Source organism: Chaetura pelagica, unplaced genomic scaffold (genome assembly GCF_000747805.2).
Source record: "Chaetura pelagica isolate M959 unplaced genomic scaffold, ChaPel_1.0 scaffold222, whole genome shotgun sequence".
Lineage (NCBI taxonomy): Eukaryota > Metazoa > Chordata > Aves > Apodiformes > Apodidae > Chaetura > Chaetura pelagica.
In genome coordinates, this window is record NW_009952711.1 from 4,610,774 (window position 1) to 4,624,773 (window position 14,000).

The 14,000-nt window shown below is 37.0% G+C and overlaps 1 protein-coding gene across 1 annotated transcript in view; it reads right to left on the minus strand.

Moving 5' to 3' along the window:
• Positions 1 to 13,143, minus strand: part of FAM63B (family with sequence similarity 63, member B) — a 28,826-nt gene extending 15,683 nt beyond the window's left edge. The window contains exons 1-4 of the mRNA XM_009994532.1: positions 13,096 to 13,143; positions 6,821 to 6,878; positions 5,109 to 5,173; positions 823 to 981 (exon numbers count right to left, since the gene is read on the minus strand). Coding sequence (XP_009992834.1) covers positions 823 to 981; positions 5,109 to 5,173; positions 6,821 to 6,878; positions 13,096 to 13,143 — 330 coding nt within the window. The remainder of the gene's footprint in view (positions 1 to 822; positions 982 to 5,108; positions 5,174 to 6,820; positions 6,879 to 13,095) is intronic.
• Between the last annotated feature and the right edge of the window lie 857 nt (positions 13,144 to 14,000).

Here is a 14,000-nt window from a genome sequence, read left to right on the forward strand (position 1 = left end):
AGAACAGAACACAACTGTAAGTTTATGGCAATTAGAAAATCAGAGTTTCAACAAAAAGAGGATGTTATCCCCCTAAAAATACAAGGCCAAAAAGTTTTTGCCCAGACTGTTACACATTTTGATGTCTCAGATCCTTAAGCTAACACTTAACACCAAAAGCTATTACTGAAGCAACTGGAGGAGAGCCATGAGGCATCAGTTCACTCAGTTGGATGGGGGAAGTCCAAGGGGATAACTGAACAGTAATTTTCATAAACAAGGCATGAAAATAAATAAATCTGAGGAAGATTTTTGCAGCCAAACCCAGTTTCTCCCTAAGAAAACAGTACTGTTTTACTGTTCATTAAATAATAGCATTAAAAATAAACTATATGTTTATTAAGGATGCAGGGTTCTCTAATTGGTTCTAACATCCTTAGTTCTCAAAAGAAGCAACTAGTAAATCAGAATTAAAGAAAGGAGGAAAGTACCCTTGCACTACTTCCAAGTGCTCTTTAACAACCTTTCAAAAACAATGACTAGGAGACCTTATCTAGCAACTTCCTGCCTCCCTCAGAACAACAGTTCTCATTTACAAGATCATGAATTCAGGGTAGGTTTTGAAAGTTACTTTGACTATAGACCTGCAAAGCTACCACACTAAAAAAAAATATGTACAACAGTCTGTATACACTCCTCTCAGAAGAAATATTCTGATTAGATCTTTTAAAATAACCATTACCATCATCATAATTGATTCCAGTTAGAATTCTGAAACATCTCCCCCCACAATAAATTCATAATCACTTATATTTTGTTTGCATTATTGAAAAAAGGTATTACCTGAGGGTCCACTAACCATCCATGGTACAAGGGGATATCCAGAAGATCAAACACTATGCATTCAGGTGTGTATTCAAACACTCGTACACCTGTAAACTTCACGTTGACATCCAGACCCGTCTGCAACTTATGCAGGATGGCCATGGCATCACTCATGTTCTGACAGCAAAAAGAAAAGATGAGCAGTTTTACACACTTGGTGGCTGTAACACTGCATGGTTTAGTACTCATCAATTCAACATTTAGAAAAGAAATCAACAAACAGGGAAATCAGCTAAACAACTGTTTCAATGCATATTCACGTTATTCATTCTCTATGTGCCAGAACAGATTTGCAAAATAAGAACTCTCCCTCCAATCAGCTGGATCTGATTGTTTCTTCTTCTATGTTCATAAGCTGTTTTTAGGCAGCTCCTATTTCTTTCAGCTGTATTTCCCATAGTCACAAGATAGATGTTTGCAAGAAGAACTGGACTGCAAAGTGCTCTCTTCAGGTTTCTACTCCACTTTTAAGTCCTGTCTCTGAGTCAGCCTGAAGTAGTTGCCACCACATAATCATACAAACATAGAATTGTTTTGGTTGGACCATTAAGTCCAACCATTAACCCAGCACTGCCATGTCCACCACTAAACCATGTCTCTAAGCACCTTATCTAGAGATCTTTTAAATACCTTCAGGGATGGTGATACCACCACTTCCTTGGGCAGCCTGTTTCAGTGCCTGACAACCCTTTCAGTGAAGTATTTTTTCCTAAACCTCCCCCAGCACAACTTGAGGCCATTTCCTCTTGTTCTATCGCCTGTTACTTAGGAGAGGAGTCCAACAGCCACCTCGCTACAACCTCCTTTCAGGTAGTTGTACGGTCATCACTCCTCAGTGTCCTCTTCTCCAGACTCAACAACCTTCTGCCACTTCTCCTAACACTTGTTCTCCAGACCCTTCACCAGCTTCATAAGCATATGCAGTATTTGCAAAAGATTTAGGGAAACTGAGGCACTTTGTTTTATCTTCTTGTTGTTGTGCGCTTTGTTTGCTTTTTTGCTTTGTTTTGCAAAACTCTGTTGCTTAAGAGGAACTCAGGATTGCAACAATGGGGAGAAAAAAGCAAGACAAGAAAAGTTCAGATTGGCAATGGAGATGGAGACAGAAGAGATTAATGGACTAAAACCACTCTTAAGAGACAGTTGTCTCTGGGTTGTTTTCTTTTAATTATAAGACAGTTAATGGCAAGAACTAAAATTAATTGAAACAATAAGGAATACAAAAGCCAGAGAATAAGGATGACTGACTACAGAGTATGAAAAATGACAAAACACAGAGCTAGGTAGGCTAACCAGGCATATGTGGGGTACATAGTGATGACTTATCTTACTAAATTAAAAGAAACTTGCTGAAATGCAGGAAAAACACAAATAAATGGATCCATGAACCAATACATTAGCTTAAGCATTCACTTTTGCAGCACAGTAGTAACAGAACATAATGCCAACACCAGCCTGTATATTAGAATGTAAGGCAGACTTTACTGTTTTTAAGAAGTCAGTTTAAGAAATCAGGCTATGCATCTTGTATTGTGACGAATGTGCCAATTAAAACATACAAGAATCACTAAGTAAACACAGTAATTGAAGTAAGCACATCATTCAATCCTTAATGATCCAATTCTAATCACAGTTTTAGATATCCTGTAAAGATGAATGTTACCTGCATCTCAGAAGAAGTTTTAGACATCTGTCAGCATGCAACAGAATTCTAAATCAAAACTTCTATGTAAAAATTGTGTAAGCAGACGTATTTACAATAGTCTTGCCTACAAATCTTTGCACAACACTTTACACATGCAACAGTGTGGCTCCATTAAGGCACACAGCAAAGATTTCACATTCACTAATCTCAGCATTTTAGCCAAAGGAATTAAGATACTCCTCTTACTGGTATGCAAGTTAAATGTACTTTTTTCTTAATAAAATGACATTAGGACAATAAGCTTGCTTCTACTTTGAGTAATTTCAGTTTAGATGCAACTTTTGAAAAATTCCTTGGGTAAGTTTATAAACAGACATATTTCCTTGTTACTAAGCAGACTTACATCTGGAATACTTCCAGAAGAGGTGAAGCTTACAAACTACTTGATAAAGCATAGCTATAAAAGTGTCATGGTCATTATCCAGTATCTGCACTTGACAGTGGTTGCTATAAATGACAGTTTTACTACTTGAAGCCCTTTTAACTGCAGTGTTGCATGAAGTTTCTATTACCAAGAAAGTAACAGCTTCCACTACTTCACTATGTGTTGCTTCATCCTTTTGACAATTTTTCAATATCACAAGATTTAGAATTTAGCAAGATTTTAAAGTTATTCTCAGGACCTGGCTCAGACTTCTAAATTTTTTGAAAGCTGTTATTGTTATAGTAGCAAACTAAGTCACCTTAGTTAAGTGTATTTTGTTAGTAGGGAGCAGATGCAGAATATAAAAACCAATCAGAGGTGTTTTGGAAGAAATAATGCTATACTCTTCCTCTACTAAATGAAGAGTATGACAGACTATAGCAATTCAGCAGTAGCCATCCACAAATTCAGATCATACATCTACAGACATTAGTTGTAATAGCAAATGTTTTTTTAATGTTACTTTGTAAACAAAACAGGAACATGAACTCTCCAGAAAACTGCAGAAGTTTCTCATTACAGTTTGAACAGTATTTCTATTTTAGCTATTTCCGTATCATCAAAGCAACAAGCTTCTAAAAAAGCTAATGCAAATAAGTATGCATATAAATACACAGAACAGTTGAGCTCAGGAGGGATCGATCTCTCTAAGTTATCTGGTTCATCACCACTTCTTAAGCAGGGCCACCTACAGCCAGTTGCCCAGGACTATGTCCAGACAACTTTTGAGTATCTCCAAGGATAAAGACTCCACAATCTCCCTGGACAACCTATTCTTATGTTTGTGCATTAGAACTTGTGCTTTAAAAAAACCCCAAAATAATAAAAAACAACAACTTTCATTCAAATACTTAATTAAATCCCTCAAAAGAAAGTTGCAGCTGAAATTAGTATCTTGGTATGGTGCTGTAATTATACTAAAATCAAGCATTACAAATCCAGCTGTTAAAAGAATTTACTGGAATTTCTTGTATAAGAAAATACATTATTTTAGGTGAAGAATATTAACTGTGTGACAAGATAAACACAGTATTAACATCAAGAACTAGTTCTAATGCTTCTGATAAGTAATAATGTTACAAGACTCAGTTGCCTAACTAGTTTCTTTACAAGTACACTCAGAACAGAAAGTTTCTTTAACATTGTACAGTTAAATATTTAAGGAAAAAGTTTGTGATATTTACGTAATAAACCCATATAGCTGAGCACAAGAAAGCCATAGAAATTGTACTTTAACCAGGTTTGATCATCCTCCTGTAAGTTGGTTATAGCTATAATCTTCTACAGCATAGAGCTGTGTGGAAAAAATGTATCAAATTATATAAATTATTTTTGTAATTACAAAATTAGCTACAACTTTGGAGTCTGGATTATTGAAATAGTCCACATTCAATACTCATTTCAACTATGTCGAGATACTTGATTTGGTTTTCAACACTGAATGAGAGCCAGAAAAAAACCCTAGTAATAAACAGAACTAGCTTGAAACATTACACCTATAATAAATTCAAAACACTTTTCTGTGAGTAATCAAAAAACAGCTATTACCACAGACAGAGTTTGAAAAATTTCCTCCAATATATACTATACCAGTATTTTTTAAAAAACTGATAGCATTATCTTTAACATAGAAAGACTTCTATGGTAACAAAAATAGTGGTCAACATCAATAATATTGCCTTTCATAATATGGAATTAACCTCTTTATCATGACTCAGACCAGAGATCTCTTTCTGGCTCAGTTTACATCCTCAGAGAAAGTCTAGCAGGGATCAGAGAACACAGCACACTGAAGGACACGTAGAAGGCTTCAAAGGGCAACCACCCTGTTGCATATTTCCATCTGCACTTTGTGTTATAATTCCTTGGCAAAACCTAAATTGTTTCATTACATTCATTGTTGGCAAAAAAAAAGTAATTTCTTGTGCTAATAGATACCAAGTTTTTCTTCACTAATAGGAAGAATTTATAAATAATACTCCACATCAAGCCTAGAAAAAAACCCAAAAGCCTAACTACAAACAATGGTTTGTATGCTTCTTGTTTTTAATGAGATATTTAGGTGAGAAAAAAAGTTTTAGTTCCTTCAGACACAGTATTTTAGAAGCTCCTTACCTGCTCATAATTTAGACGCTGAATTTCAGATATCTCTTTAGGTTTTGCATCAAGAATATAGTCTCCTAAAAAAAGAAAAAATGAAATCAAGTTTGTTCCACACTCAAAGCTTCAACATTTCCACAAATACTTCTGGCTGAAGCTCACTGATCATAAATAACATCAAAGTTTTCTATAAAATTAATGAGCACGTATTGTTTTATAACCAGAAGTACAATTATGGAGTAAAATATGAATGAATATTAAAAGCATAGTAATACCATATTATGAAATAAAATTAAAATGGCTAATGTTGTTACTCTAAAGCAACATTTAAATCTTTTTGGGTATCTTACCAATCTCTTTATTCAGAAATTCACCTCCCTCTTTGCCTCAACTTAAAAAAGACAAAAGGTCAAACTGTTCACAATAAGGTATGTAATTGCATAATGTAAAAATGCAACTGCTTATACCAACTGATACTATGAGTATTTTGGCATATGCTTCCATACACCAATAATTCTGAAAGTCTTGTGTTCCATCTGTGTCTAAAACACTAAGGTAATGAAACATTTTCGGTGTTCACTATCCAAAAACTATCTCACCAAAATTATTCAGATTTTATTTCAATGCTTTCTGAATTTATTCCCTTACTCCATTTCTAAAACAAAAAATGTTTCTATTAAAAGAAAAATATCATTACAGGTTTCCTAATTTATAATATTTTAAGTTAAGATTGTTCAAAATAGTTGAAAGGCTTTTTTTTTAAGCTGTAGAAGAACCTGCATCAGCTAATCCTGTTGACTGAATAGGAAGCTAAATAATTTGAGAAGGTAATTTTGTTATTAAATTTAATAAGATAATTCCAGAAGATAATATAGGCCTTCAGGAAAGAATACATGCAGTTAGCCAGCTATGATTAGCAGCAACTTCTGACAGTATTAATCTATCAACAGAATTAGAAGAAACATTTAGACAAAGGCAACAAGATTTCTTAAGGTTTATTTTTTTCAAAATACGTAATTAACTTTTTCTTCCACTGAAAGATTCAGGGATATGCTTTTAAGAAGAGCAAGATACATTTTCTTTACAAGCAAAAAGAAATAAAATATAGTAAGCTCTTTTCTAAATTCTACTTCAGAAAAATCCAACCTAGTCTATTAAGTTCCAATGTCTTATATTTGTTGGGCTACAAAGGGAAAGAACTATGTTACATTTACCTTAACTGCAACTGCATTTTTAACACCTGGATCATTCCAAACTGTTGAAGTTACAGACTTGGCAGATGGAAACAACTGCAGTTTTGCTGAACACTGAATCTGGTAACAGAGTAGTGCCTGCAAATGAGGCCCCAGTCACTGTGATGACCAAATTATTTTTTTCTGTTACTTTAACTGAGTTATATTGTCAAGGATTGCTGCAGATAATTAATGGCACAGTTGACTTACTACATTCTGTCATCTATAAGAAAACATTCTAAGAGACATGAATTAAAGTCTACCAATTGTTGCAGTTGGTACAGCTTAGTATGCCAGCAGTAGACACACCATTTCAGAAAGTAATACAGAAAATGTCTAAAAGCAGATTAAGGAAAAGCATGTGTAACTGAATACTACAAGTCTTCTTGAAGCATGCATTTGGATAAAGTTGAATAAGATAAAACAGTTCTCCTATACTACTACTCACTAGTAAGTATAATACATAACTGAAAGCCATTTGTTGCAACTACTAACCCAAGTATTCCATCAGCTGTTCAGCTGTTATTATTTCCATCATTGGTGGCAGCTTGATCTGCAAAAGTAAAAGTATATTAGAATGTTGAAACAATACAATTTAGAAAGTATTAATAAGGTATTTCTAGATCCTCTAATCACATTTATCTCACCAATTTACAAGAGCATTATCATACAGGGCTGAAAGACATTCCCAAGACCTCTTTTAAATAACAGCTATAAGCAGAGATTTAGGAAGGCATTTTGGTTTTCAGAGAACCACATGCTCACAGCACTTCCTCTCACTTGCAGCTCTCTGCACAGTGTTCCATACTCTCACCAAAACTTTTCACCAGCATTCTCCCTCGACTCCACTGGAGCTCACTCACTGCACTAGCTCAGCTGCAAGCACCCAGGATGAACTGACTGGGAACTGTGGCCACACTCAGTTAGGAAAATTTCACCTTACTCAGAAAAGTCTTTTGACTCCCTGCCTTCGTTGTAAGTCTTAACAGTCTTAACTCAGACAGTTCCTGCAGAGAGACAAGAGGCAGTAGAGAATCTGGTGACAGCAGCTGCTGGGACAGGGAAGCCAAGACTCCTGTAGACAGGAGGAAATGATCTTCCAGCCTCTCATCTCGTGCTCACATTTCAAGGGTTTGGTGTTTGGTTTAACTCCATATAGAGATGGCAACACACAACTCAGTGGTGAAGCATCCCTTCCCCTCTCCCCTGACTTATTCCTCCTGTCATTGTCACCTGCTAAAACTAACCCCTCCAGCAGCAGCCAGAGCCAAAATGCTTCTTAGATACTAATTTCCTCCATCCAGTATCCTGGGTGAACATTTTGCTTGCATGCTTCCATTTACACATCTGCCTGCAGTAACAGCCAAGCCACACCACCATAGAGGCACACTCTGGCAATCTGAAGGAATGCCAGATGAGTATATTGTCTTTAAACAGCAAGTGCTCAGGTTTTTTCTGCAAAAATATGACATTTATTTTTCTAGGGTTTGGAGAGGGGGTGTTGGTTTTTAAGCTCTGTCTTAATTCTTTAATCTTCACATCCTCTCTCTCTGTCATCTTACCACCAAAAGTCTAGAGAGCCTAGTATTTATTTTATTAAGAGTTTTTGTTTCAGGTTCTTCGACACTTATCACCGTTCTCCTTGACAGGGATAGAAAGATGTCATGTGCGATTGTTAGCTCATGCCTAAGACTTCATGGGCTCCAACTACATTGAAAGTGGTGAAGAGGAAGGAGGAAGTAGAAAGCCATGAGATGTAAGAACAACACATATAAAGCCTTTAAAGCAGCATCCCAAACTCAAAAATACAGTACAGCAACTGTTCATATTGTGATGGAGAGGTTTTCCTTCCCACTCTGAAAACCAAGCTATTTTAATAACTTTCCAGAGAAAATGAGGTGTGATTCAACTAAATCTATCTCACTGCCAATTTTAAACACATTTGACAGAAGGGAAAAGTCTTAAAATATATGGATTTACAAGATGTTTACAAGTAAGAACACTTACTCTAGCTACGTCTGAAGTGGTTCTGGAACTACAAACAGTACAGATGCATCAGTATAATATGAAGGGAAATCAGCATTGCTCCCTCAACTATTAGCAAGACTACTGCGGTAATTCTTTCAAGATTGAAATGAGCTCTTTTTATTATTTATTAAAAAAACATTCCTATCAGCTCAGCCAGCATTGGGAGTTTCTGCTCTGCACCATGTTTGGGAATCTAAGTATATCCACACTACAAATGGTACGTGTAAAGTGTGCTTGCATGGGTTACCTATATTTGAGCTCTACGTACTCCTGGCATAAATGTATGTTTCCAACTTTATGTATTGAAGAAGGTATTATTTTTATCATTAGTTAATCTGAATTTTTTGCTGACAACTGTCATGCTAAGCAATTATTGATTTATTTTTTTTTCTGAAGAACCAAAGCAAAGTATCTCATACTTTCTCGTATCTGCAGAATCTCTCATAGTTGGATATTTTAACAAGTTAAATCTCAAAATTAACTGTTTAATGAAATGCTAAGCCAAGTTAATGGATTACTTGACAACACCGATTTAGGGCTAGCCTGTTTTGTGTGACCTTGATCACAACCTTCAAGTGGACTAATGAGGTTCCAACACAGACCTAAGTACTTTGGAACACACCTGACTTGAGGAAATGGAGAGAACATGACATTTCCAAACTTTGCAGACTTCATTGTGAGTGCTTATGCCACAGGAAACATATAAAAAAAGAGGAAATGTGAAAGAAAAATACCTTAAAAATTGAGAGAAAAAAAATAATCGTACATAAGCACAACCATTCTCCACATAAACCAACAGAAGAAAATAATGCCAGCAATCATCCTGAAATCTATTATTTTGAGGGATAAGTTTTCCCTATGGGTTTCAAGGCTTAGTTGCTAGATTTCACATTAACGTTATATTTTAGGAAAAATGCGTTTCCTCAACTCTCACACACTTCCCATATCCCTCTATTGCAGTTTCCTGATCTTTTGCCCTGATCTCTTCCTAACTCTAGTTACTTTTCATTTCCTGCATTCGGGAATGGGAAACTAAATCATTCTTGCCCTACTATGTGAGGTACAGTTGAGCCACCTTTGTAAATAAAAGACAAAATTGGTAAGCACACTTTCAAACTGAGCAGTTTGTCTAGTACAACTTATACCATTTCTACGTATTAGACTACAAACTGGAAAACTACATAATTTCAAGTATTTTCCACTGTATTGTCCCATTCTTCAGAAGGCCTTAAGAAATAATTGATATGGTCCTGCACAGATCCTAACACTTCCAAAAATACTACACCTATGCAAAGAGACCATGCAAATTTCTAATGGCTTATTTATACTCTCAAAACGTTTATATCTAAAATATTCAACTCCCCTGGACTCAAGTGTTCCAGAAGAAGCAAGTCCAGCTTCAACCTGCCTTGACAAAAAAAAGTATTCCCTGCAAATAAGCTTCATAAACATACCATGCAATAGCCTGATAGTATGTGCTGCTGCTCAATAACCTTAACATCATCTCCCTCAACCACGCTTCCTTCAGTCCCTCAGAGCAGCTTTCCTGCTCTGGAAAATACACAGCTACAGGCCTCCTGATTTGTAAGCTCAACTCATCCCACAGATGCAGGGAGGAAGGTTGCCAAGGCCTCTGCTGAGCGCTCCTCAGAAGCTCACCAGCAACCCACCTTCAAAGGCTGAGCAAGTTCATCTGAACAATCTGTGCAAATTCTGGCCATAAGGAGGCTTAGCTCAGTAGCAAGAAAAAGCAGATCACATGCAAAGAGTCAGTGCCAGACCTCAGACCAACCACTGCCACTGCCACCACTGACAAGTCAAATGGATATCAGCAGGACCATACTGTACTCAGTTCCGCTGAAAAATAGGCCTTTTTTTTTTTGAGAACCTAAAGTAAAAAATTTTCTAACTTACGAAATTTTTGCTGTACCTCTTCTCTGCACCTCAGTTTTGGATACATTTAAGCAAAAGTACCATTTAAGGCAATGCCAGAAGTTATCAGAAAGTGATGCATGGCCTATACCTCACAGAAATCACAGAGTACTTAGAAAAGCAAGTTTTGCATTGCTAAGCTTAACTGCACAGTGAGCCACGAGTCTGAGGAAAAACCAAGCAGTCTTCAGACAAACAATCCAAGAGACAGCATCCTACGCTACTCTAGATCCCAAGATACAACCCATGCTTCTACATATTTAAAAAATATTTGCTTCAATAGCCTAATTCTGTTTCCATTACCATCACAGAGGCCTAAATAATTACTGCACTGTTTTGCACAAGTTACTTTTTCAAGTTAGTATCACATTGCTTTTGTTTCCTTTTTACTTAGAAGAATTTTGCTGTAACACTTCTGTAAGCAGAACTCCTCAGCTGTATCTCCTAAAGCCTAAACTGCAAGTTAAGCTTATATAGGCAGTCTGCAAAAAACACATCATTCTAGAACAGCAACTATTCCATAACTGTGGCACTTAAAAGTACAGCTCCTAAAATCTGCCACCTTGAAGTTGTATATCCAAACTCCTTTGAAAGCAGAGGATAAGAGAGGGAACAGTTTTAACGCAAGCTTAGTTCCAAAACCTAGTACTAGTGGAAATAAATTTCAGCACCCCCTACAGGTTCTACTCTGTCATAATTTCAGACACAGAACTCACAATCTATTATTTTAAAATAGTGTTTATACCTGTACCCCTAAAGGAAGTTCTTAACTCTAATATAAAAAATACTGCTGCAAAGCATAATAAAAACTGAATAATTACTAGGAACAGAGAAGAATTTTGCTCTGATAATGAACAATATCTTCATAACCACTAAGAAGAAATATTTTGAGTATTTAGCGCACTGACCTACGGTACATCTTAAGCAAATTAACAAGCTACCTATAGCTTTCATTGAGTAAAGAGACATCACAGAAAAACTTTAAATGAGGGCAACTCAGACACACAAACAGAAGGTCATAAAACTGTTGTTAGTGTATTCAAAACAATACTTAGTGTGGGGGTAAGAAGCTTGCACTTTGACAAGCTGAAATACCTGAAAAGCTGAGTTCTCCTTATTACATTCAAATATTCATCTGAGATTTTAGGCATAAATGTTTCCCTAATTAGGGACTACATACCAGCTAAAGGCTTCCCACTTATTAGTCACTAGCAAATAAAGATTTTAGTTATAAGCAAATTGATTATGTGCCACACTTGTCACAAACAATGAAATTCAATTTTTAACTGCTGCACAGCTGATACATACTAATCTCAAGGTTATCACTCCCATTCTGGAATCACAGAAGCATGTAATTGGGCAAGCAAACGCAAGCATGAAAACTTGAGAACTAGTATTGTAACCATTGTTTCTCAACTTTGAGCACTTGCCTCTGTTAGCTGAAGTTACATGAAACCATATACACCTACAGGATAACCAAAACTCTCCGTCTTGTCAGGATAAGACCTTCTGAAAGAAGACAGTGGCTGATACAGGGAAGAGAGCCCAAAGCTTAACTCTTTACCTTATTTTTCTCTGTTGTAGTTCTATTTCTCCGTGTTATCTCCTTATTCCACGTTCTTTTTCCCTACTGTAGTTTCTTTTCACCTAAAACATACTATGGTATTCTCACTGCTTTCACTTGTTTTCATCTCTTGATCTGCCTCCTTGTTCCCAAATTATAATTATCTGACCCAATCTAGTGTTCACCTTGGTTCAGGAGAAACAAGAAAGATGCACTACCAATAAGCTTGCCACTTCAAGCAATGCCAGCTTGGTTCTTGACTATAAACTTGGGAAAACAAAGGCTACTTGGTAGGAAGGCACTAAGAAAATCGATTATAGGCAGGGGTAATATATAAGCAACCAACAGGTAAACCCTCAAGTATACAAACAATCCGTCACATAATGGCAGTTTCACCTATTTAGCTGCCTGTCTCAACTCATGTAAATTCTACTGAGATTTGATATATGCAGGCACAGCTATTTAAAACTCTTCCTCTAATCCTAGGAATAATTAAGGATAGGGCACTCCCAAGAGGTATTTTGATTTTCACCTGTTCATAGAACTGAGTATCACCTTAATTCTCACCATGTAATATTTGATCAAGGCAGTATAACAGCTAAAAATCTAGACAGAAAAAAAGCAATCATATCTTAAAGGAGATAAAGGAAACATGCTAAGGAACAAAACCTCAAAAAACTTGAATGCAAACAACAAAAACAGTGCTGTGCCATTTATATGCTTTCAGTAAATGAAAGGTTAAAAGGGCAAATCCTGTAGCCAGGTGTTTCTTTTAAAATACCATCACACAGGATGATAAGAAATTATAAGTTCTTCAAGGCCCTCAATATTAAGGAGTGAGCACAGAAAGTGAGTGTTAAATACTTAAGTCTAGAGACAACCTTAACACCCTCTTGAGGATAAGGCAACACTTTATAAAGTTACACACAACTTCCCTGGGCTGCTTTCATTGATGGCTAAATATCTACGTTGCTGCACCTACAGCTTTCCTCCTGCTGTACGAGCCATCCTACTCAGGAAAACGAACAGAAACTACAAGTTAAAAAAAACTCAACACATTCACAGAAAGCTACCTTCCCCTAAATAAATTTATTCTATAATATTATTTCCATGTTGACCTTTTCCTATGTCACACCTGTAAACAACCTTCTACTCCTCCAATACCAATTTTCTTTCCCTTGACACTACAACATTCAAGTTACTCTCAAAGTTTTTCCTTCTCTTTGGCTCCATCGTATCAGCTCACCAATCTTCTGGGGCTGAACTGCCGGCAGTTCTTGAAGTACTGCCTCATCCTTGCTTTGCAATGCACACAACCCTCATAGCTCCTCTCCAACAGATATTCTTTCTGCATATAAATGCTAATAATTACATTAAGCCATATATTTTAGTGACTTAAAAGTTAGAAATACTTATTTTTGGAGAACAGGAACTCTGTATCCACAAAGGCTGTCACAACAAGAAATTTCAGGTCTCAAAGGTGCACTCGATCACAACCTGGTTTACTCGTGAATTTAAATACAATCTATGCTGCATAACTGCACGAACGTGCCCCTGCCCCTCTGACCCTTGTACAAATCTGTATTTTGCAGAATTCTGCATATATTTCATTATACAAAAACTAACCTATTTTCCCAAAATAATGCCTACGTTTTCGGTGCTACACATAGTAACGTTCACTTACTAGAAATCTGCACACATCTGCAAACCATATATTGCTCAGTTTCCTAAAACACCATCTAATTTCTACTGCTGTTTCAAGGCAACAACGAAGCAGGTCTACACACGACAGCAGGATCTAGGCAGCGTTCCGGCAACGCGCTGCAGCTCAGTTTGTTTTCCAGGTTCTCCACGCGAGACGCGTGCCCAGCAGCAGAACGAACCCGCGTCCCCCCCGGCACAAACTTCCGGCGGTGCTCGGAGTTTCCTAAAACACCATCTAATTTCTACTGCTGTTTCAAGGCAACAACGAAGCAGGTCTACACACGACAGCAGGATCTAGGCAGCGTTCCGGCAACGCGCTGCAGCTCAGTTTGTTTTCCAGGTTCTCCACGCGAGACGCGTGCCCAGCAGCAGAACGAACCCGCGTCCCCCCCGGCACAAACTTCCGGCGGTGCTCGGAGGCGGTTTTGGCACCGGTGCCTCCCGCCC